Below are 22,679 nucleotides of genomic sequence, written 5' to 3' on the forward strand. Positions count from 1 at the left end.
TCTTCAGCTACCTTTTTCAGAACCTTGGGGTGTAGTCCATCTGGTTCAGGTAACATATCTACCTTCAGTCCTTTCAGCCTCTCAAGCACCTACTTAGTAATAGCAATTACACTCACTTCTTCCCACGACACTCTTGAATTTCTGACATACTGCTGATGTCTTCCACAGTGAAGAATGGCGCAAAATACTTACTAAGTTAGTCTTCCATTACTTTGTTCACTACCTCTCCAGCATTATTTTCCAGTGGTTTGATATCCACTCTCACCTCTTTTTTTACTCTTTACATATTTGAAAAATCTTTTTGTATCCGCCTTCTGTTTATTTTTAAAAGCTTCCTAATCTTCTAACTTCCCACTAATTTGTGCTATATTATATGCCCTCTCTTTTCCTTTTATACTGTCTGACTTCTCTTGTCAGCCACAGTGGCCTCATCTTCCCTTCAGAATATGTCTTCATCTTTGAGATGTATCTGTCCTGCACCTTCTGAAATACCCCCAGAAACTCTAGCCATTGCTATTCTGCTCGTGTTCCCCTCGGATTAACTTTGGCCAGCTCTTTTCTGATGCCTCTGTAATTCCCTTTACTCCACTCTATACTGATACATGTGACTTTATCTTCTCCCACACAAAAAGGTAAATTATATCATATTATCATCACTGTCTCCTAAAATTTCCTTTACCTTAAGCTCCCCGAGGAGTTTATCCCACTCCCATCAGGGAAGAGGCTTTGCAGCATCCACTCCGGAAGCAGCAGACTCAAAAACAGTTACTTCCCCTAAGCTGTCAGGCTGATCAGCACCCCTAACCCCTCCGCACTCCCTCCCACTACTATTTCATCATTTTCTGTCTGTAACCTTATGCACAGATACTCCTGTACCTAGCATCACTCTATGCACATAAGCTAATCTTGTGAATTTATATTTATTGTTTTTCATCGTGTTCCTTATGCTTGTTTTTTGTGTTGATGCTGCATTGGATCCGGAGTAACAACAATTTTGTTCTCCTTCACACTTGTGTACTGACGAATGACAATAAACAATTTTGAATCTTGAGTATATCATCAAAGGACTGGAGATGCAGATTTAAAATTCTGGGTAAAAGATACAAGGGGGATGTGAGGAAAACACTCTTATACATGGAGAGGACTTAAAATTTGGAAGTGTGCTAGAAATAAAGTCAATCAGAAATTTTAAAAGGCAGTAAGGGGAGTCATTTGCAGATTACGGGGAAAGGTTGAGCCATGGGATTAATGAGATCTTTCTGCTTGCAGCCAGTACAGCGTCAATGGGCTGATGTCTCCCTCCCCTGCCGTAATGATTCAAATTTTTAAAATTTCTTATTTTATTTAAAGGTACAGTGCAGAACAGGCCCTTCTGATCCAACGAACTGCACCACCCAACCACCCACCTTTTTACCCTAGCCTAATTACAGGACAATTTACAATGAACAATTTACCATGCTAATGCTACTAACAAGCCTTTACACTGTGGGAGGAAACTGGAACACCCAGAGGAAACCCACGTGTTCATGGGGAGAATCAACAAACTCCTTATAGGCAGTAGTGGAATTAAACTCTAAACTCCCATGGCCCAAGCTGTAATAGTGGTGCACTAACTACTAAATCAATGTGACACACAAAATTGTTCATCATTCAGAATCAAAATCAGGTTTACTATCACTTTATACTTTTTTATACTTTATACGTTATTGTCGCCAAACAATTAGTACTAGAACGTACAATCATTACAGTGATATTTGATTCTGCGCTTCACACTCCCTGGATTATAAATATTAAAGATATTAAAAATAGTAAAAATTAGTAACTATTAAAAATTTAAATTATAAATCATAAATAGAAAATAGAAAAATGGGAAGTAAGGTAGTGCAAAAAAACTGAGAGGCAGGTCTGGATATTTGGAGGGTACGGCCCAGATCTGGGTCAGGATCCATTCAGCAGTCTTATCACATTTGGAAAAAAGCTGTTCCCAAATCTGGCTGTTCAAGTCTTCAAGCTCCTGAACCTTTTCCTGGAGGGAAGAGGGACGAAAAGTGTGTTGACTGGGTGGGTCGTGTCCTTGATTATCCTGGCAGCACTGCTCCGACAGCGTGCGGTGTAAAGTGAGTCCACGGACGGAAGATGGGTTTGTGTGATGTGCTGCGCTGTGTTCACGGTCTTCTGCAGCTTCTTTCGGTCTTGGACAGGACAACTTCCATACCAGGTTGTGATGCACCCTAGAAGAATGCTTTCTACGGTGCATCTATAAAAACTAGTGAGGGTTTTAGGGGACAGGCCAAATTTCTCTAGTTTTCTCAGGAAGTAAAGGCGCTGGTGGGCCTTCTTGGCAGTGAACTCTGCTTGTTTGGACCAAGTCAGGTCATTTTTGATATTGACCCTGAGGAACTTAAAGCTTTTGACCTGTTCCACTTGCGCACCACCGACGTAAATTGGGTCATGCGGTCCGCTACTCCTTCTGAAGTCAACAACCAATTCCTTTGTCTTGCTGACGTTGAGGGATAGGTTATTGTCTTTGTACCATGCCACCAGGCTCTTAATTTCCTCTCTGTACTCAAACTCATCATTACCCGAGATAGGGCCTACAATTGTTGTGTCATCAGCAAATTTATATATTGAGTTTGATGGAAGCTTGGCTACACAATCATGGGTGTACAGTGAGTACAGCAGGGGGCTGAGTACACAGCCTTGTGGGGCACCGGTGCTCAGAGTGATTGTAGAGGAGAGCTTGTCCCCTATTTTTACAGCCTGGGTCCTGTCTGTGAGGAAGTTGAAGATCCAGCTGCCGGTCTGAGTGCTAAGGTCCAGGTTCCGGAGCTTAGGAATCAGTTTATTTGGAACAATGGTATTAAAGGCAGAGCTGTAGTCAATGAAAAGGTGCTTTTGGTATGCGTCTTTATTCTCCAGGTGTTCTGAGGAGGAATGTAGGGCCAGAGAGATGGCATCTGCCATTGATCTGTTGCTCTGGTAGGCGAATTGCAAAGCGGCGAGGTTGACCGGTAGGCTGTGGTTGATGTGTGCCATAACCAATCTCTTGAAGCACTTCATAGCAATTGATGTCAGAGCCACAGGTCGATAGTCATTTAGGCATGCCACCTTGCTCTTCCTCGGCACTGGGATTATCGTTGCCTTCTTAAAACATGACAGGATCTTAGACTGAAGCAAGGAGCAGTTGAAGATGTCAGCAAACACTCCAGCTAGCTCGCTTGCACAGGCCTGGAGAACCCGTCCTGGGACGCCATCTGGGCCCGTCGCCTTCCTTGGATTTATCTTCAGGAAGGCCCATCTAACATCCTCCTCGGTGACGATGAATCTCGATGTCACCAGGTCTGGTTCATCCGGAGGGAGCGGGACGCTCCTCTTCTGTTTGAATCTTGCATAGAATACGTTAAGTTCGTCAGGAAGAGAAGCCCCACAGTTATTGATATTCCCAGCCTTTTCTTTGCGCCCAGTGATCTCATTTAGACCTTGCCATAGTCTACTGGCATCCCTTTGGTTAGCCTGGGCTTCCAACTTGGCTCGATATTGCCTCTTGGTGCCCTTAATGGCTTTCTGGAGTTCACGCCTGGATTCCGTGTAGCGACTGGTATCCTCGGACCTAAAAGCCGCAGCTCTAGCCTTTAAAAGGGACTTGACCTCATAATTCATCCAAGGTTTCCGGTTAGGGAATACCTGGATCGTCTTGCGAGACACACGGTCCTCCGTGCATTTCCAAATAAAGTTCGTGACAGCTGAGGCATACTCATCAAGGTTAGCTGCCGAGTCCTTGAATACTAACCAGTCCACCAATTCAAAGCAGTTATGGAGGACCTCATCCATTTCCTCTGTCCAACGCGACACTACTTTTGACACCGTGACCTCCCACTTCAGTTTCTGTTTGTCAGCCGGGAGGAGGAGTACGGCCTGATGGTCTGATTTTCTGAAGTGAGGTCGTGGGACGGAACGGTGGGCAACCTTGACTGCTGTGTAGCAGTAGTCAAGTATATTAGGGCCTCTAGTGGGGCAGGAGACATGTTGGTATAACTTTGGCAGTGCCTTTCTGAGGTTGGCCTGGTTAAAGTCCCCAGCTGTAAATGATGTATGCTAAGAAGTTTGTTGTTTTGCAACGACAGTACAAACAAATACGTAAAAACAGTACTATAAGTTACAATAAGAAATGTAAAAAAAACGTAAGGGTGCAAGAGGAGAGAAAAATACTGAGGTAGTGTTCATGGGCTGTTCAGAAATCTGTTGGCGATGGGGAAGAAGCGGTTCCTAAAACACTGAGTGTGCGTCTTCAGACTCCTGTACCTCCTCCTTGGTGGCAGCAATGAGAAGAGAGCTGGTCTTTCAGTTTGGGTTATGATGCCTTAAAATGGAAATCAATGTTGCTTCAGTCTGATCCACCACCCAAAGCAACTGATTCCTTTGGAGTCAATGGTTCAAGTTGGTTCCAGTGCTGGACTGGAATAGGTTTGACCCCCATGCACAGACTTCAACTTGCTTCTGAACAAAATTATTAATTGGAATGTCTTTCAGGAGTTCCAACTCCGTTTCTGAGCTTCAGCATATTGACAGGTGTTGAAAGGAATAAATTGGATTTATTATTTAAAGACTTCTTGCATTGAGATGACTGCCTTTTTCATATGCAAAGGAAAAACCATGCCCAGAAATGTGGTATTTAAACAGCGTTGAACTTATAATCAATGACCAAGAAACTGCGATTGATCAATAGACCCCTTCATTGTAATGTTAACTGGGACAAAGCATCCAAATCTAATACTAGAGAGCATTCATTTAAGATGAATTGGGGTAAGTACGAAGGAGATGAGTGAGGCAAGTTTTTTTTTACACAGAGTGATGGGTACCTGGAATGTACTGCCAGGATGGTGGTGAAGCAGATATGAAGGAAGAATTTAAGAGGCTCTTGTATAGCAGTGTGAATGTGCTAGACATGAGCAGGCAGAAGGGATTAGTTTAGTTGGCCACTGAATTAGTTTCTTAATTAGTTCCACACAACATCGTGGGCTGGAAGTCCTGTTCCTGTACTGAACTGATCTACGTTCTTTGATTTGCTTTGTAAATCAGAATTATACATTGTCTATAAATTTGTCAGGGACACCACTCTTGTTGGCAGAATCAGATAGTGACAAGGAGATGTCCAGGAGTGAGATCGCTTGGTTCAGTGGTGTCGCAAATTTTCACTCAGTGTCAGTAAGATCAAGGAATTGATTGTGGACTTCAGGAAGAGGAAGTCAGGAGAACACACACCAGTCCTCATTGAGGGGTCAGCACTGGAAGGCGTGACCAACTTCAAGTTCCTGGGTGTCAGCATCTTAGAGAGTCCATCCTAGCCCAACATATCAATGCAGCCACAAAGAAGACATCTTAGCAGCTATATTTCGTTAGGAGTTTAAGAGGATTTGGTATGTCACCAAAGACTCTAGCAAGTTTCTACAGATGTACTGTGGAGAGTATGCTGACTGGCTGCATCACCATCTGCGATGTAGGTTCCAGTGCACAGCATCAAAAAAAAGAGCACTTTTTCCAGGTGTAATGGTGTGCTAGGCCACTAGAGGGGGATATCCTACTTCAGGAAAAATCAATCATCTTTTATCTTCTTGCCTTGTCTTTGGAGATTAATTAGTTTCTCTGTGTATGTCTGTGGAGAGCCGTGTGGCTTAAATTCTTTCAGCCATGCCAATTATTAATTCTAATAGAATACTTCCAGTCTCAAAGAACTATGCTGGCTAACCTAAACTAATCCCTGTTTAATCCTGCTTTAAATGATACTACAGTTGTTTAATTTCCATAAAACAATAACTGGGGATAGACATTGCAGGCAAGTTCAAAATTTATTGCCATTATGAAATAACGGTATAAAATCCTTGGAACTCATCTAGTGAAGGGGTTGCCACTTTTTATTAGAGGGAGATTTACAGAGATTTCATATATAGAATGAAAGAATAGGATATATTTCCTACAACTCATGTACTGAAGCCATTGCCTCTGTTTATTAGCGAGAGATTTACAGGGATTTCATTTATAGGATGTAGGGACAGGATATACAAACAGTGGCCGCTTTATTAGGTACACCTGTACAACTGCTTGTTAATTCGAATATCTAATCAGCCAATCATATGGCATCAACTCAATGCATAAAAGCATGCAGATATGGTTAAGAGGTTCATTTGTTCTTCAAACCGAACGTCAGAATGGGGAAGAAATGTGATTTAAGTGACTTTGACTGTGAAATGATGGTTGGTGCCAGACAGGGTGGTTTAAGTATCTCAGAAACTGCTAAATACCTGGGGTTTTCATGCACAACAGTCTCTAGAATTTACAGAGAATGGTGCGAAAAACAAAAAAAAAAATCCGATGAGCGGAAGTTCTGTGGGTAAAACGTTGTGTTAATAAGAGAGGTCAGAGGAGAATGGCTAACCCCAGGTTCAAGCTGACAGGAAGCTGACAGTAACTCAGATAATCACACACATTAAAATAGCAGTGCATGGAAGAGCATCTCTGAACTTACAGCACGTCAAACCTTGAAGGGGATAGGCTACAGTAATCGAGGGCCACAAATATACACCAGTGACTACTTTATTAGGTACAGGAGGTACCTAAGATAAATCATAATGTAAGAGACTAGTCTTCTGTTTTCTCTTCTTGTTCCAGGAAGTGATGAATCAGCTTTAAATGTCGCAGTGATAATGCACAAGATAGCTGCTTAATAAGTCACATGGGATATTATGGTGATGATCTAGTATTGCTAGTGAGCTATGCGTTCAGCTATTCTCTTAATTCCCATTCACCAAACTGTGGACCAGGGTACTGATTTGGAAAACAGTGATTGGAAGTATTATATCATTTCACAGTCTTTCTAATCTAGACCTCTCTGGTAATTGCCTCAGTCTCCATCATTCACAGCAAACTGTTTGTCCCACTCCCATCAGGGAGGAGGCTGTACAGCGTCCACGCCAGGACCACCAGACTCATAGACAGCAAGGACGAGCAACAACTCCACCCACGAACCCACCCCTCCACACCCCCAACCACTACTTTATCATTTCCTGTCAGAGTCACCTTATGTACAGACAATCCTGTGCCTAGCCTCATTTTATGGACATACGTTCAATCTATGGATATAATCTTATGTATTTGTATTTATTGTCCTTTAAAAAAAAATTATCTTATTTTTTGTGCTGCTTCAGATCCAGGGTAACAAATTTTTTGTTCTCCTTTATACTTGTGTACTGGAAATGGCATTAGAAACTCTTGGGAGTCATGAATATATACCTGATTAATCCACAAAATGAAATCTTGCTATATCCTGTGAGCCTCAAATTTTTATGATTTTAGGTCTTCCCTATAACAGGTAACTGTTTATATGTAGTTTTTCATTGATTCTATTGTGTATCTTTGTTCTTCTGTGAATACATGCAAGAAAGTGAATTTCAGGGTAGTATACAGTGACAATAATAAATTTACTTTGAACTTTGATCATTATATGTCTGAACGTCTCTCCCGGATCTCTTCTACAAATAAGCTTATTGATTTCTCTTTAAACTAAAGTCTCTTATCTACCCAATGGCTCAAAACACTGCAACACACAAGTGGAAGTTTCCATGCAACAATATTGAGTAATTATGAACTTCATAAACTGTTCACGATACTCCAAGTGGCTTGTCATCACATTGCTGGTAGTGCAGTTTCAAAGTGGGAAGAGATTAATTGCTAAAATAGAGCATTTAAGCTCGGGGCATTCTGCACTGCGCTAGCAAACAAACCTGAAAAGAGACCTCTACGGTAACGTACAGCAGGTGAACCTATGGACTGTCATAGCTACTTGGACTATACCTCCTCCCACCCTGTTACTTGTAAAAATGACATCCCCTTCTCTCAATTCCTCTGTCTCCGCTGCTGCTCTCAGGATAAGGCTTTTCATTCCAGAGCAAAGGAGATGTCCTCCTTCTTCAAAGAAAGGGACCTCCCTTTCTCCACCATCAATGCTGCCCTCAACCACATCTCTTCCATTTCACGCACATCTGCTCTCACCCCATCCTCCCGCCACCCTATCAGGGATTGGGATTGGGGTCCTCTTGTCCTCACCTACCACCCCACCAGCCTCCATATCCAGCACATAATTCTCTGCAATACCCACCATCTCCCAACAGGATCTCACCACCAAGCACATCTTTTCCTCTCCCCCTATTTTCTGCTTTCTGCAGGGATCACTCCCTACATGACTCGCTTGTCCATTTGTCCCTCCCCACTGATATTCCTCCTGACACTTTCCTTGTAAGTGGAACAAGTGCTACACCTGCCCTTACACCTCCTCCCCCACTACCATTCAGGACCCCAAACAGTTCTTCCAGGTGTGGCAACACTTCACCTGTGAGTCTCTTGGGGTCATATACTGTGTCCGGTGCTCCTCGTGTGGCCTCCTATGTATCAGCGAGACCTGATGTAGATTGGGAGACTGCTTCACAGAGTACCTGTGTTTCGTCTGCCAGAAAAAGTGGGATCTCCCAGTGGCCACCCATTTTAATTCCACTTCCCATTCCCATTCTGATATGTCTGCCCGTGGCCTCCTCCACTGTAGTGATGAGGCCACGTTCAGGTTGGAGGAACAACACCTTATATTCCGTCTGGGTAGCCTCCAATCAGATGGCACGAACATCAATTTCTCGAACTTCCAGTAATGGCCCCCATCACCATTCCCCATTCCCTTTTCCCTCTCTCACCATATCTCCTTGCCTGCCCATTGACTCCATCTGGTGCTGCTCCCCCTTTTCTTTCTTCCATGGCCTTCTGTCCTCTGCTATCAAATTCCTCTTCCAGCCCTGAATCTGGGCTACAAATTACAGCGGGAGATAGAAAAGGCATATAAAAAGGGCAATGTAGTAGTCATAGGGGATTTCAATATGCAGGTAGATTTGGAAAATCTGGTCAGTGCTGGACCCCAAAAGAGAGGGAATTTGTAGAATGTCTATGAGATGGCATTTTTAGAGTAGCTTGTGGTTGAGCCCACAAGGTGGAAAGGTAAATCTGGATAAGGTGTTGTGTAATGATGGGTGGCAGGATGGAGATAGGTCTGTACCAAAGGAGGAGTACAGCATTCCTTCCGTCTGCTAGTCTGCAGGTCACCCTTGGGGAAGAATCACGAGAAGACATGGGAGCAGGTGGTGGATGGTCATGTGAGCAGCTGGTGCATATCACAAGTCCTGGTTATGTATTTCAAAGTTTCAAAGTGCATTTACTATCTAAGAATGTATAAGTTATACAACCTTGAGATTTGTTTGCTTACAGGCAGGCGCAAAACAAGGAACCTGAAAGAACACTGATGCCAGGCAGACAATCTCCAAAGAGTATTAATGATGGCAAGGCTCACTTGTCTTTAAAGACACTGCTCAGAAGAAGACAATGGCAAACTATTTCTATAGAAAAAATTGCCGTGAGCAATCATGGTCACGGGATCATGATCGCCTGTGTCATACTACACAGCATATAATGATGATGTTGTGTACTGAACCAGTTTGACTAGAAAGCTTAAGGTGAAGGAAATGCTGGAAAGCAGTGATCATACTATGATAGAATTCACCTTGCAGTTTGATAGGGAGAGATAAAGTCAGATGTACCAGCATTATTGTGGAGTAAATGGAATTCCAGAGGCATGAGAGAAGAGCTAGTCAAAGTTGATTGGAAGGGGACATGAACAGAGATGATGACGGAAAAGCAATGGCTGGATTTTCTGGGGGCAACTTGGAAGGCATTGGACTGGAGAGACACATCCCAAAGATGAATAAGTATTCTGAAGGAAGGAAGAGGCAACCGCAGGTGACAAGGGAAGTCAGTGACAGCATAAAAGCAAAATAGAGCAAAAATTAGTGGAATGTGAGAGGATTGCAAAGCTTTTAAAAACCAACAGAAGGCAACTAAAAAAACTTTAAGGAGAAAAGAGATGAAATATGAAGGTAAGCTCGTCAATAATATAAAAGAGGATACAAAAAGTTTTTTCAGATATATAAAGAGTAAAAGAGAAGGAGGAGTGTATATTGGACTGTTGGAAAATTATGCTGGAGAGGTAGTAATGGGAGACAAAGAAACGGTGGATGAACTTAATAAATACCTTGCACCAGTCTTTACTGTGGAAGCTGTGTGCCAAAAATTCAAGAGTGTCAGGAGGCAGAAATAAATGTAATTGTGTTACTGAGGAGAAGGTGCTTGGGAAGCTGAAAGGACTGAAGGTAGATACGTCACCTGGACCAGATGGACTGCACTGCAGGGTACTGAAAGTGGCGGCTGAAAGAGCTTGTGGAGGCAGTGGTAATGATCTTTCAAAAATCGCTAGATTTTGGAATGGTTCTGGACGACTGGAAAATTACAAGTGTCACTCCACTCTTTAAGAAAGGAGGGAGGCAGAAGAAGGAAATGATAGGCCAGTTAGCCTGACTTCAGTGGTTGAGATGTTGGGGTCCATTATTACGGATGGGGTTTTGGGGTACTTGGAGGTGCATGATAAAATAGGCTAAATTCAGAATGCTTTCCTTAAGGGAGAAATCTTGCCTTACTAATCTGTTGGAATTCTTTGAGGAAGTAACAGCAGGATAGACAAAGCAGAGTCAGTGGATGTTGTTTACTTGGGTTTTTAGAAGGCCTTTGACAAAGTGCCACGCACAAGGTTGCTTAGCAAGATAAGAACCCATGGTCTTACAGCAAAGATATTATCATGGATAGAAAATTGGCTGATTGGTAGGAGGCAAACAGTTGGAATAAAGGGGGCCTATTCTGGTTGGCTGCTGGTGATTAATGTTGTTCCGTGGGGTGAAGGGGGTGTTGGGCTTGCTTCTTTTCACAATATAACCAGTGATATTAATCCTGATTCTGATTCTGGAATTGATGGCTTTCTGGCCAAGTTCGCAAATGATACAAAGATAAATAGAAGGACGGGTGGTGTTGAGGAAACAGAGAGTCTGCAGAAGGACTTATACAGAGAATGGGCAAAGAAATGGCAGATAGAATAGAGTGTAGGGAAATGTATGGTCATGCACTTTGATAGAAGGAATAAGGCATAGACTATATTCTAAATGGGGAAAAAAATTCAAAAATCTGAGTTGCAAATGGACTTGTGAGTCCTCGTGCACGATTCCCTAATGGTTAACTTGCAGGTTGAGTCACGAGTAAGGAAGACAAATGCAATGTTAGCATTCATTTTGAGAGCACTAGAATATAAGAGCAAGAATGCAATGCTGAGGCTTTATAAGACATTGGTCAGATCGCACTTGGCATATTAAGCAGTTTTGGGCCCCTTTTCTAGGAAAGGATGTGCTAGCATTGGAGAGGCTCCAGAGGAGGTTCATGAGGCGAGGAAGGTTTGGCATTCATTTTCTGTTGCTATTTGAGGAGAGGGGCAGTATGAGTGTGAGGGCAGTTTGCTGTTCTCGGTGTCAGATGTGGGAGGCCCTGGAGTCTCCAAGCCTCCCAGACGTCTACATCTGCGCCAAGTGCATCGAGATGCAGCTCCTAAGGGACCGCGTTACGGAACTGGAGCTGCAGCTCGATGACCTTCGTCTGGTCAGGGAGAGTGAGGAGGTGATAGAGAGGAGTGGAAGGCAGGTGGTCACGCCGGGGCCACGGGAGGCAGACAAGTGGGTCACAGTTAGGAGGGGGAAGGGGAAGAGTCAGGTAATAGGGAGTACCCCGGTGGCTGTGCCCCTTAACAATAGGTACTCCTGTTTGAGTACTGTTGGGGGGGACAGCTTACCCGGGGGAAGCGACAGTGGCCGTGCCTCTGGCACAGAGTCTGGCCCTGTAGCTCAGAAGGGTAGGGCAAGGAAGAGGAGGGCAGTTGTGATAGGGGACTCGATAGTAAGGGGGTCAGATAGGCGATTCTGTGGACGCAGTCCAGAGACCCGGATGGTAGTTTGCCTCCCTGGTGCCAGGGTCCGGGATATTTCTGATCGTGTCCAAGATATCCTGAAGTGGGAGGGTGAGGAGCCAGAGGTCGTGGTACATATAGGTACCAATGATATAGGAAGGAAAAGGGATGAGGTCCTGAAAGGAGAATATAGGGAGCTAGGAAGGGAGTTGAGAAAAAGGACCGCAAAGGTAGTAATCTCGGGATTACTGCCTGTGCCATGCGACAGTGAGAGTAGGAATGCGATGAGGTGGAGGATAAATGCGTGGCTGAGGGATTGGAGCAGGGGACAGGGATTCAAGTTTTTGGATCATTGGGACCTCTTTTGGCGCAGGCGTGACCTGTACAAAAAGGACGGGCTACACTTGAATCCGAGGGGGATCAATATCCTGGCAGGGAGATTAGCGAGGGCTACTGAGGTGACTTTAATCTAGAATGGTTGGGGGGTGGGAATCAAATTAAAGAGGCTAGGCGTGAGGAGGTTAGTTCACAACAGGGGGATGGGAACCAGTGCAGAGAGACAGAGGGGTGTAAAGTGAGGGTAGAAGCAAAAAGTACTAAGGAGAAGAGTAAAAGTGGCAGGCCGACAAATCCAGGGCAAGCATTAAAAAGGGCCACTTTTCAACATAATTGTATAAGGGCTAAGAGAGTTGTAAAAGAGCACCTGAAGGCTTTGTGTTTCAATGCAAGGAGTATTCGTAATAAGGTGGATGAATTGAAAGTGCAGATTGTTATTAATGATTATGATCTAGTTGGGATCACAGAGACATGGCTCCAGGGTGACCAAGGATGGGAGCTCAACGTTCAGGGATATTCAATATTCAGGCGGGATAGACATGAAGGAAGGGAAGATGGGGTGGCGTTGCTGGTTAAAGAAGAGATTAACGCAATAGAAAGGAAGGACATAAGCCGGGAAGATGTGGAATCGATATGGGTAGAGCTGCGTAACACTAAGGGGCAGAAGACGCTGGTGGGAGTTGTGTACAGGCCACCTAACAGTAGTAGTGAGGTCGGAGATGGTATTAAACAGGAAATTAGAAATGTGTGCAATAAAGGAACAGCAGTTGTAATGGGTGACTTCAATCTACATGTAGATTGGGTGAACAAATTGGTAAAGGTGCTGAGGAAGAGGATTTCTTGGAATGTATGCGGGATGGTTTTTTGAACCAACATGTCGAGGAACCAACTAGAGAGCAGGCTATTCTGGACTGGGTTTTGAGCAATGAGGAAGGGTTAATTAGCAATCTTGTCGTGAGAGGCCCCTTGGGTAAGAGTGACCATAATATGGTGGAATTCTTCAGTAAGATGGAGAGTGACATAGTTAATTCAGAAACAAAGGTTCTGAACTTAAAGAGGGGTAACTTTGAAGGTATGAGACGTGAATTAGCTAAGATAGACTGGCAAATGACACTTAAAGGATTGACGGTGGATATGCAATGGCAAGCATTTAAAGGTTGCATGGATGAACTACAACAATTGTTCATCCCAGTTTGGCAAAAGAATAAATCAAGGAAGGTAGTGCACCCATGGCTGGCAAGAGAAATTAGGGATAGTATCAATTCCAAAGAAGAAGCATACAAATTAGCCAGAGAAAGTGGCTCACCTGAGGACTGGGAGAAATTCAGAGTTCAGCAGAGGAGGACAAAGGGCTTAATTAGGAAGGGGAAAAAAGATTATGAGAGAAAACTGGCAGGGAACATAAAAACTGACTGTAAAAGCTTTTATAGATATGTAAAAAGGAAAAGACTGGTAAAGACAAATGTAGGTCCCCTACAGACAGAAACAGGTGAATTGATTATGGGGAGCAAGGACATGGCAGACCAATTGAATAATTACTTTGGTTCTGTCTTCACTAAGGAGGACATAAATAATCTTCCAGAAATAGTAGGGGACAGAGGGTCCAGTGAGATGGAGGAACTGAGCGAAATACTTGTTAGTAGGGAAGTGGTGTTAGGTAAATTGAAGGGATTGAAGGCAGATAAATCCCCAGGGCCAGATGGTCTGCATCCCAGAGTGCTTAAGGAAGTAGCCCAAGAAATAGTGGATGCATTAGTGATAATTTTTCAAAACTCGTTAGATTCTGGACTAGTTCCTGAGGATTGGAGGGTGGCTAATGTAACCCCACTTTTTAAAAAAGGAGGGAAAGAGAAACCGGGGAATTATAGACCGGTTAGCCTAACGTCGGTGGTGGGGCAACTGCTGGAGTCAGTTATCAAAGATGTGATAACAGCACATTTGGAAAGCGGTGAAATCATCGGACAAAGTCAGCATGGATTTGTGAAAGGAAAATCATGTCTGACGAATCTCATAGAATTTTTTGAGGATGTAACCAGTAGAGTGGATAGGGGAGAACCAGTGGATGTGGTATATTTGGATTTTCAAAAGGCTTTTGACAAGGTCCCACACAGGAGATTAGTGTGCAAACTTAAAGCACACGGTATTGGGGGTAGGGTATTGATGTGGATGGAGAATTGGTTAGCAGACAGGAAGCAAAGAGTGGGAATAAACGGGACCTTTTCAGAATGGCAGGCGGTGACTAGTGGGGTACCGCAAGGCTCAGTGCTGGGACCCCAGTTGTTTACAATATATATTAATGACTTGGATGAGGGAATTAAATGCAGCATCTCCAAGTTTGCGGATGACACGAAGCTGGGCGGCAGTGTTAGCTGTGAGGAGGATGCTAAGAGGATGCAGAGTGACTTGGATAGGTTGGGTGAGTGGGCAAATTCATGGCAGATGCAATTTAATGTGGATAAATGTGAAGTTATCCACTTTGGTGGCAAAAATAGGAAAACAGATTATTATCTGAATGGTGGCCGATTAGGAAAAGGGGAGGTGCAACGAGACTTGGGTGTCATTATACACCAGTCATTGAAAGTGGGCATGCAGGTACAGCAGGCGGTGAAAAAGGCGAATGGTATGCTGGCATTTATAGCGAGAGGATTCGAGTACAGGAGCAGGGAGGTACTACTGCAGTTGTACAAGGCCTTGGTGAGACCACACCTGGAGTATTGTGTGCAGTTTTGGTCCCCTAATCTGAGGAAAGACATCCTTGCCATAGAGGGAGTACAAAGAAGGTTCACCAGATTGATTCCTGGGATGGCAGGACTTTCATATGAAGAAAGACTGGATGAACTGGGCTTGTACGCGTTGGAATTTAGAAGATTGAGGAGGGATCTGATTGAAACGTATAAAATCCTAAAGGGATTGGACAGGCTAGATGCAGGAAGATTGTTCCCGATGTTGGGGAAGTCCAGAACGAGGGGTCACAGTTTGAGGACAAAGGAGAAGCCTTTTAGGACTGAGATTAGGAAAAACTTCTTCACACAGAGAGTGGTGAGTCTGTGGAATTCTCTGCCACAGGAAACAGTTGAGGCCAGTTCATTGGCTATATTTAAGAGGGAGTTAGATATGGCCCTTGTGGCTACGGGGATCAGGGGGTATGGAGGGAAGGCTGGGGTGGGGTTCTGAGTTGGATGATCAGCCATGATCATAATAAATGGCGGTGCAGGCTCGAAGGGCCGAATGGCCTACTCCTGCACCTATTTTCTATGTTTCTATGTTTCTATGAGAATTATTCTGGGAATGCAAGTGTTAATACATGAGAAGCATTTGAAGGCTCCGGGCCATTACTCATGGGAGTTTAGAAGAATGCTTTTGGATCTCATTGAAACCTACCGAATATTGAAAAGCCGAGATAGACTGAATGTAGAGAGAATGTTTCTTATAGTGTTTCCTATAGAGTCTAGGACCAGAGAGCACAGTCTCAGGATAGAGGATCATCCCTTTAGAACAGAAATGCAAGGTAATTTCTTTAGCCAGAGGGTGGTGAATCTGTGGAATTCATTGCCACGGACGGCTGTGGATGCCAAGTCATTGAGTATATTTAAACCAGAGGTTGTTAGGTTCTTGGTTAGTCAAGGCATCAAATGTTATGGGGAGAAGTCAGGGCAATGGGCTTGAGAGCGATAATGAATCAGCCATGATGGAATGGTGGAGCAGACTTGATGGATCAAGTGGCCTAATCTTGCTCCTATGTCTTATGGTTTTATGGTCTTATGATGGACAGTGTTGTCAATCATACTATTCAGCAGTAGCTATTCACCAATAACTTGTTCAAGTTGCCCAGTTTTAGTCTACCCAAGATCACTGGCTCCAGCCCTCTTACAGCAATAGTTCTTATAGAGTCACAGAACACTACAGCACAGAAACAGGCTACTTGACCCATCTAGTCTGCACTAAACTATTGTTCTGCCTAGTCTCATTGACTTGCATCTGGACTATCCCATCCATGTACTAAACTTCTAGATGCTGCAGTCGGACTTGCATCGACTAGTTCTGTTGGCATCTCATTCCACACTCGCACCATTCTTTGAGTGAAGAGGTTCCCCTTATATATTCAACTTCCATCTTTCACCCATGATCTCTAGTTCTGGTCTCACCCAACTTCAGTGGAAACAGTCTGCTTGTATTTACCCTATCTATACCTCTCATACCTCTTTCAAATCTCCTCTCATTCTCTTATGGTCCAAGAGAAAAAAGTCCTAACCTATTCAACCTTTCCCTAGAACTCAGATTCTCAAGACCCGGCAATATCCATGTAGATTTTGTCTGTACTCTTTAAATATTATTGGCATCTGTCCTGTAGGTAGGTGACCAGAACTGTACACAATGCTCTAAAATAGGTCTCACCAATGTCTTAATTTTATTTATTTATTTATTGACTTACAGCGCAGAATTGGCTTTATCAGCCCTCTGAGCCACACCGCCCAGCAACCCATGTTTTAATTCTAGCCTAATCACGGAACAATTTACAATTAACCTACTAACCGGTATATCTTTGGACCGTGGGAAGAAACCGTAGCACCTAGAGGAAACTCGTGCAGTCATGGGAAGAACAGAGGAAGTCCTCACAGACAATGGAAAATCTTATCTAACTCCGGTACCCAATATTCTGATTTATGAAAGCTGTTATTCACATATATTAAGAAAAGCTTTGATCATTGTATCAACCGTTGGAGAACTCAACTCAGTAGTGACTTCTAGTCTAGAAAATCAATTTTCCCCTGCTGCTCTGTTTCTTGTTTCTTAATCTATTTTCTATTCATGCAGCCACAACATCTTTTATTCCATGGCTTTAAAGTTGATAACATTTTAAAACATGTTTGGATTGTTACATGGATAGATATGATTTAGAGCAGGGGTTCCCAACCTGATGTCAACGGACCCTATGGTTAATGGTATGGAGCCATTAGTTAAAAAAAAACTAGTGGGATATTGGCCAAATGCAGGCAAGTGGCAGTAGCTCAGGTAGACAACTTGGTCGGTATGGACGAGTTGAGCCAAAGGAGCCTGTTTTCTGTGCTGCGTAGCTCTACAACCCTATGACAAGCCTATTGTGTGGAAACCTAGAGAAGTCCATAATTCTCTATCAAATACAATTTGCTCATTGACCCTTACAAGGTACAGTAGCTAGAATTGATTTACATTTAATAAAGTCTTGGTTGCTTTCTCTAATCAACCCCCAAAATGATATTTACTCAAAATCAGTGATAATCTGACTTTCGTTCACTATTGCATTTGCTGTCTCCGCAATTTAGAATCAGGGTCATTATCGCTGACTTGTATATCATGAAAAGACATAGAAGTGCAAAGACATAGAATTACTGCAGTTAATATGACACTATATTAGACCCAATTTAGACCCTACCTTACCTAGTAACTACAGACCTATTTCTAAATTTCCATTCCTGTCAAAGGTTCTCGAAAAGGTTATTCTCAGTCAATTGCTGCCCTACTTACACCAAAATAACATCTTGGAAAGGTTTCAGTCAGGTTTTAAGGCTTATCATAGCACAGAGTCTGCCCTGCTGAAAGTGTACAATGACCTGCCCCTCTCAATTGACTCGGGTGACTCTGCCATTCTAATTCTTCTTGACCTCAGCGCAGCGTTCGATACTGTGGATCACGCCATTTTAATAGACCGTCTCCAATACGGGGTTGGTGTTGATGGCACTGCCTTGAACTGGTTTATATCCTACCTCAAAAATAGAAGCTTCTCTGTCAACATAGACAAATTTTCTTCTCCCCCAGCTAGTCTCTCCTGTGGGGTCCCACAAGGTTCCACCCTAGGTCCCATTCTTTTCTCTATATATATGCTTCCCCTTAGCCAAATTATTCAAAAATACAACATTTCTTTCCACTGTTATGCTGACAACACATAGCTTTATCTCTCCCTGAAACCAAATGACCAGTCAAATCTATCCAGCATCATGAACTGCCTTGAGGACATGAAGTGTTGGATGTCACAAAACTTCTTACAGCTGAATGAAGGCAAGTCTGAAGTTGTCCTATTTAGCCCCTCTGACTCCATCAAAGTGATTACCAACTGTCTTGGTAACTTGTCCACCCTTGTCAAACCCCATATTAAATCCCTTGGTGTGATATTTGATTCCACCTTTAAGTTTGACAAGCAAGTTAGTGCAGTAGTAAAAGCCATTTTTTCCAGTTTCTTTTGTAAAAATCAAGCAGTTTCTCTCTTTCAAAGATCTCGAGAAAGTCATCCATGCCCTTATCTCCTCCTGCTTGGACTACTCCAACTCCCTGTATGCTGGGATTAGTCAGTTGTCCCTGTCCTGTCTACAACTGGTCCAGAACGCCACAGCCAGGCTCCTGACAGGTGTCCAGAAGAGGGACCATATTACTCCTATCCTGGTCTCCCTCCACTGGCTGCCAGTACGGTTCAGAATTGATTTTAAGATTCTCCTGTTTGCTTATAAAGCCCTAAATGGGCTGCCCCCCCCCCACCTTATATTGCAGACCTTCTAACCCCTTATTCTACTTCCAAGTCCCTCAGGTCGGCTGACTTGGGGCTCCTGGCTGTCCCATGATCTAAACTTAAGCTCAGGGGTGACTGTGCCTTTGCTGTTGTAGCCCCTAGACTGTGGAACAGCATTTCCCTCCCTACCAGATCTGCCCCCTCCATCGACTCTTTCAAGTCCAGGCTCAAAACTTACTTTTATTCACTGGCGTTTGAATTCTCCTGATGTGGCTGAATTTTGGATTGTGCCTAGGCCCTTGTGTTGTTTCCTTTGAGCTTATAAGCTGTTTGCCTTGTTGGTTATGTCTGCATTTCTTGTATTTGTGATTTTATCTATCTGCTCTAATCTGTACAGCACTTTGGTCAACGTAGGTTGTTTTTAAATGTGCTATATAAATAAATTTGACTTTGACTTGACTTGACTAATAAAGCTCAGAGTTGTCAGAGTTTGGAGTTCAATTCTGACGTCATCCATAAGGAATTTGAATGTCCTGCCTGTGAACCTGCAGGTTTCTTTCAGGTGCTCTGTTTTCCTCCCACAGTCCAAAGGTATACACATTCGTAGGTTGTGTTTTTCACTGTAAATTGATCCTAGGCTTGAATTGGAATTGGCGGGTTGCTCGTGTTGTATTGCTAAGTAAATAAATGCATTAATCAATAAATTGTTGGGGTGGGGCAAGAATAATAAAGTAGCATTTATGAGTTAATAGACTGTTCAGAAATCTGAGGGCAGAGGGGAAAAAGCTGTTCCTAACAAAAAAAGTGTGAGTCTTCAGACTTCTGTACTTCTACCCTGGTGGTACTAACAAGAAGTGCTTGTGTGGGTCCTTAGTGATGGATGTTACCTTCCTGAGGCATTACATATTGAAGGTGTCCTCAGTGGTGGGGAATATTGTGCCCATGATAGAGCTGGTTCAGTCTACAACCCTCTGGAGCCTTTTCCAATCCTGTGAATTGGAGCCTTCATACCAGGCTGTGATGGAATCACTCAGAATCCCCTCCACTGTATATCTATAGAAATTTGTGTCGTTGTGGCATACCCAATCCTCTCAAACTCCTAATAGAGTAGAGCTGTTGGCATCCTGCCTTCAAGATTGTATAAATGTGTTGGGACAGGATAGATCCTCAGAGATGTTGACGCCCAAGAACTTAAAGCTACTCACCCTTTCCACTGCCGACCCAGCAATGAGGGCCAGTGTGTTTTTCTGTCTTCTCCTTCCTCAAGTCCACAATCAATTCCTTGGTCTTGCTGCCACTGAATGTGAGGTTGTTGTTGTGACACCACTCAACCAGCTAATCTATCTCACTCCTGTACGCCTCCTTGTCACCACCTGAGATTCTACTAAATATGGTTGTGTCATCCGCATATTTATATTTGAGCTCTGCCTGGCCACACAGTCATGGGTGTAGATAGGTTAGAACAGAGGGCTAAGATTAGAATAAACCTTATTGTCTTTGCTCAAGCCAATGAGGTTGCGGTGCACAGATCCTTGAGGTGCACCTTGTGTTGATTGTCAGTGAGGAGGTATTTCCATGCAAGTGTGCTGTCTTCTCTTGTCTCTGTTCCCATTGGGCAGAAGATACTAAATACTGAGAGCATGAACCACCAGACCCAAGGACAGCTTCTATCCCATTTCTCTGTTACTACAAAACAACATTCTGAACTCTGGTTTCTTTTTACTGCCTTGGTGTAATTATGTCTGGTATGATCTGTCTGAATGGCTTTTTCACTGTTTATGAGACAATGATAAATCATCAGAATTTCTTCAGCATCTTTTCCACTAGTTGGTCATAGTTCCAGTCCTTGGACAGTTCTCCCTTGACAGCACTTATCCAGGCAATAATGAAACTTCCCCTCCTGAGACTCTTCCTTCTGTTCTACTCTCCCCATCACCCAGTTCTGCAACAGGACATATTTTGGTGGCGGGGAAGAAGCATTAGCCTAGATTTTCTGAAGACTGGGGAGAGTCTGTGGTGCGCCTCTCACATCTGCAGTGAAAGGTTAGAGACTGCAGAAGCTGGAATCTGGAGGGGCGGGGATAAAAAGAAAAACCCGAGTTCCTCCAGCAGGTTGTGTGTTTTTTTTTTGCACGTTAGTTAAGTTTTTTTTCTGCACTCTGTACAATTTAGGATTGGGGATAAGGTTTCCAACTAGCTGTGTTCATGATTTTTTATGTAGGAGGTGTGTGAAAGATAGGAATGTGACAGCATGGTCAGGAACACAAACTGAGCGATGAAAAGTTTTACCAAACATATCTCTGAGAGATGATGGGGAGTGGGGTGGTAGTGCGATGAGTTGCGCTGGGAGAAGTTGGTAATGGTGGTGAGGGGTGGTGTCCCAGCATTTATGAAACAGTGTTTCAGATTTCTTTAAGGGTTATTAAATACTGTAACGAGTGGCGCCTCCCATTAATCGCTACGCTTCTAACATTGTAAGGATGGCGAGAAGGTGTTACGTAACGCAGGGGGTCGAAATACTAATGCGGCAGTGTTTGTGTGTTCAGGGAAGGAACGTTCTAGTGGTTTGAAATTGGCTTACAACGTTGGACTCGTCTACCGCCATTTAGTTAAAATCCACGTTGTGACTTTAAAGGGGATATTTGTTTTCTTTTGCACATTGCCCCTGAGCGTTGAGGTGATGTCGGGAGGGGTTACAGCCGGGCTGATTGGGTTGTGGAGGTGTGCCTGAATATTGGGACATGACGGGGCTTGGATAGGTCGACACCAGCCTCACCCGTTGTCGAGCGGAGAGTTCATTTCCTGAAACTTTTTTTCTCTCTCTTTCCTCCCACCGGACTGACGGATGTTTACAGTCAATTTAGACCCAAGTTTCAGCAGTTGCAATCTGTGCTGTGACTTCGCTGTTACCGATTGACAGGCGAGCGAATTCGAAAACATTAGCTCCTTTGAAACAAAGCTATCTCTCTCTCTCTCTCTCAATGTGCATTTGTTTTTTTTTTGGAGAGCCTCTGGATTGGGGACTATACTCACGTGTGCAGTGCGAGGAGATATTAATAAACATCTCGTCGGCGTGGAGTTGGACAGTAGGCACGGAGCTCGCACTGGGCTACGGGTCGCGATCGTGGGCAGCAGGGAGCTCCGAGACGGATGGTTGCTGCAACCCGGATTGGTTTTAGAAGTATCGTGGGACTTTCGGAAGGGGGGTGGGAGGCAATTTAGGAGTTTCCTCCCTTCGTAACCCCCGCCCCTGACCCAAGGGGTGCGCGGTGCAGCTGTCAACAAGGACGCAGGTTCAAGGCTTGGACCGTCCTCTCCGGCCACCAGGACAGCTCATGGGAAGCACCGCCCTGGACAGCAGCAAAAAGAAAGGGGGGATGAAGAGAAACAAACGGCGCATGTTGCGCCTGAATATCCCGGTAGGTTTCATGTTGCCGAGCGAGGAAGGGTATTGGGTTGCGAGTCGTGGGTTTTGAGGGCTTAGGCCGGATCTCCACGGGGGCGGGCGGCGCGTCGCTGAAATAAAGGGAAGTTGGTGCGAGATGCTGATTGGGGGAGGAGGGTGCGAGAGCAACGCGCCAAACACTGGCCGCTGAAGCCAAAGTCATGTTAAAGGGGGCTGCCGAAACACCTGGGCAAAGTGCTTCACGCCGGACCCAACTCCATCTGTCCGTTTAAGACAAATAGAGCGAGAGGTCCATCAAAACAACGACATCAGTGCATGAAACGGACTTAAGGGGACCACATGGTGGGGGTTCAAATTAGCTCCCCTAATCCTTTCGCCGAAAACCAGGGGAAGACAGAAACATTAAAACAGTATTGAAAGGTGCTGAAATTTAGCAAATGGTATTTGAGAATAACATAGAGGAAATCTGATAGTTTTCATTTTCTTACAGAAAATTGCAGTCTTAATTCCCTCTAAGTTACTACCCCCTAGAGCAGGCGTTCCCAGTATGGGGTCCACGAACCCCACTGTTAATGGTAACGCTCCAT

The 22,679-nt window shown here is 44.0% G+C and overlaps 1 protein-coding gene and 1 pseudogene across 5 annotated transcripts in view; both read left to right on the forward strand.

Annotated features, from left to right (window-relative positions):
• The window catches only part of LOC134344521 (5'-AMP-activated protein kinase subunit gamma-2-like), a 512,949-nt gene that overhangs the window by 24,882 nt on the left and 465,388 nt on the right, over window positions 1-22,679 (forward strand). The window contains exon 1 of one of the 5 annotated variants that reach the window (XM_063044463.1): window positions 21,335-22,105. The exons of 2 other annotated variants lie outside the window; for them this stretch is intronic. In XM_063044463.1, the coding sequence (XP_062900533.1) occupies window positions 22,022-22,105 (84 nt within the window). In that variant the 5' untranslated portion in view covers window positions 21,335-22,021. Of the gene's footprint in view, window positions 1-21,334; window positions 22,106-22,679 lie in introns of those variants that run through there. 2 more of the 5 variants (XM_063044462.1, XM_063044466.1) reach the window with 2 other exon arrangements.
• Window positions 18,199-18,954, forward strand: LOC134343322 (uncharacterized; annotated as a pseudogene).

This window comes from Mobula hypostoma, chromosome 3, assembly GCF_963921235.1.
Source record: "Mobula hypostoma chromosome 3, sMobHyp1.1, whole genome shotgun sequence".
In the NCBI taxonomy this organism is placed as follows: domain Eukaryota; kingdom Metazoa; phylum Chordata; class Chondrichthyes; order Myliobatiformes; family Myliobatidae; genus Mobula; species Mobula hypostoma.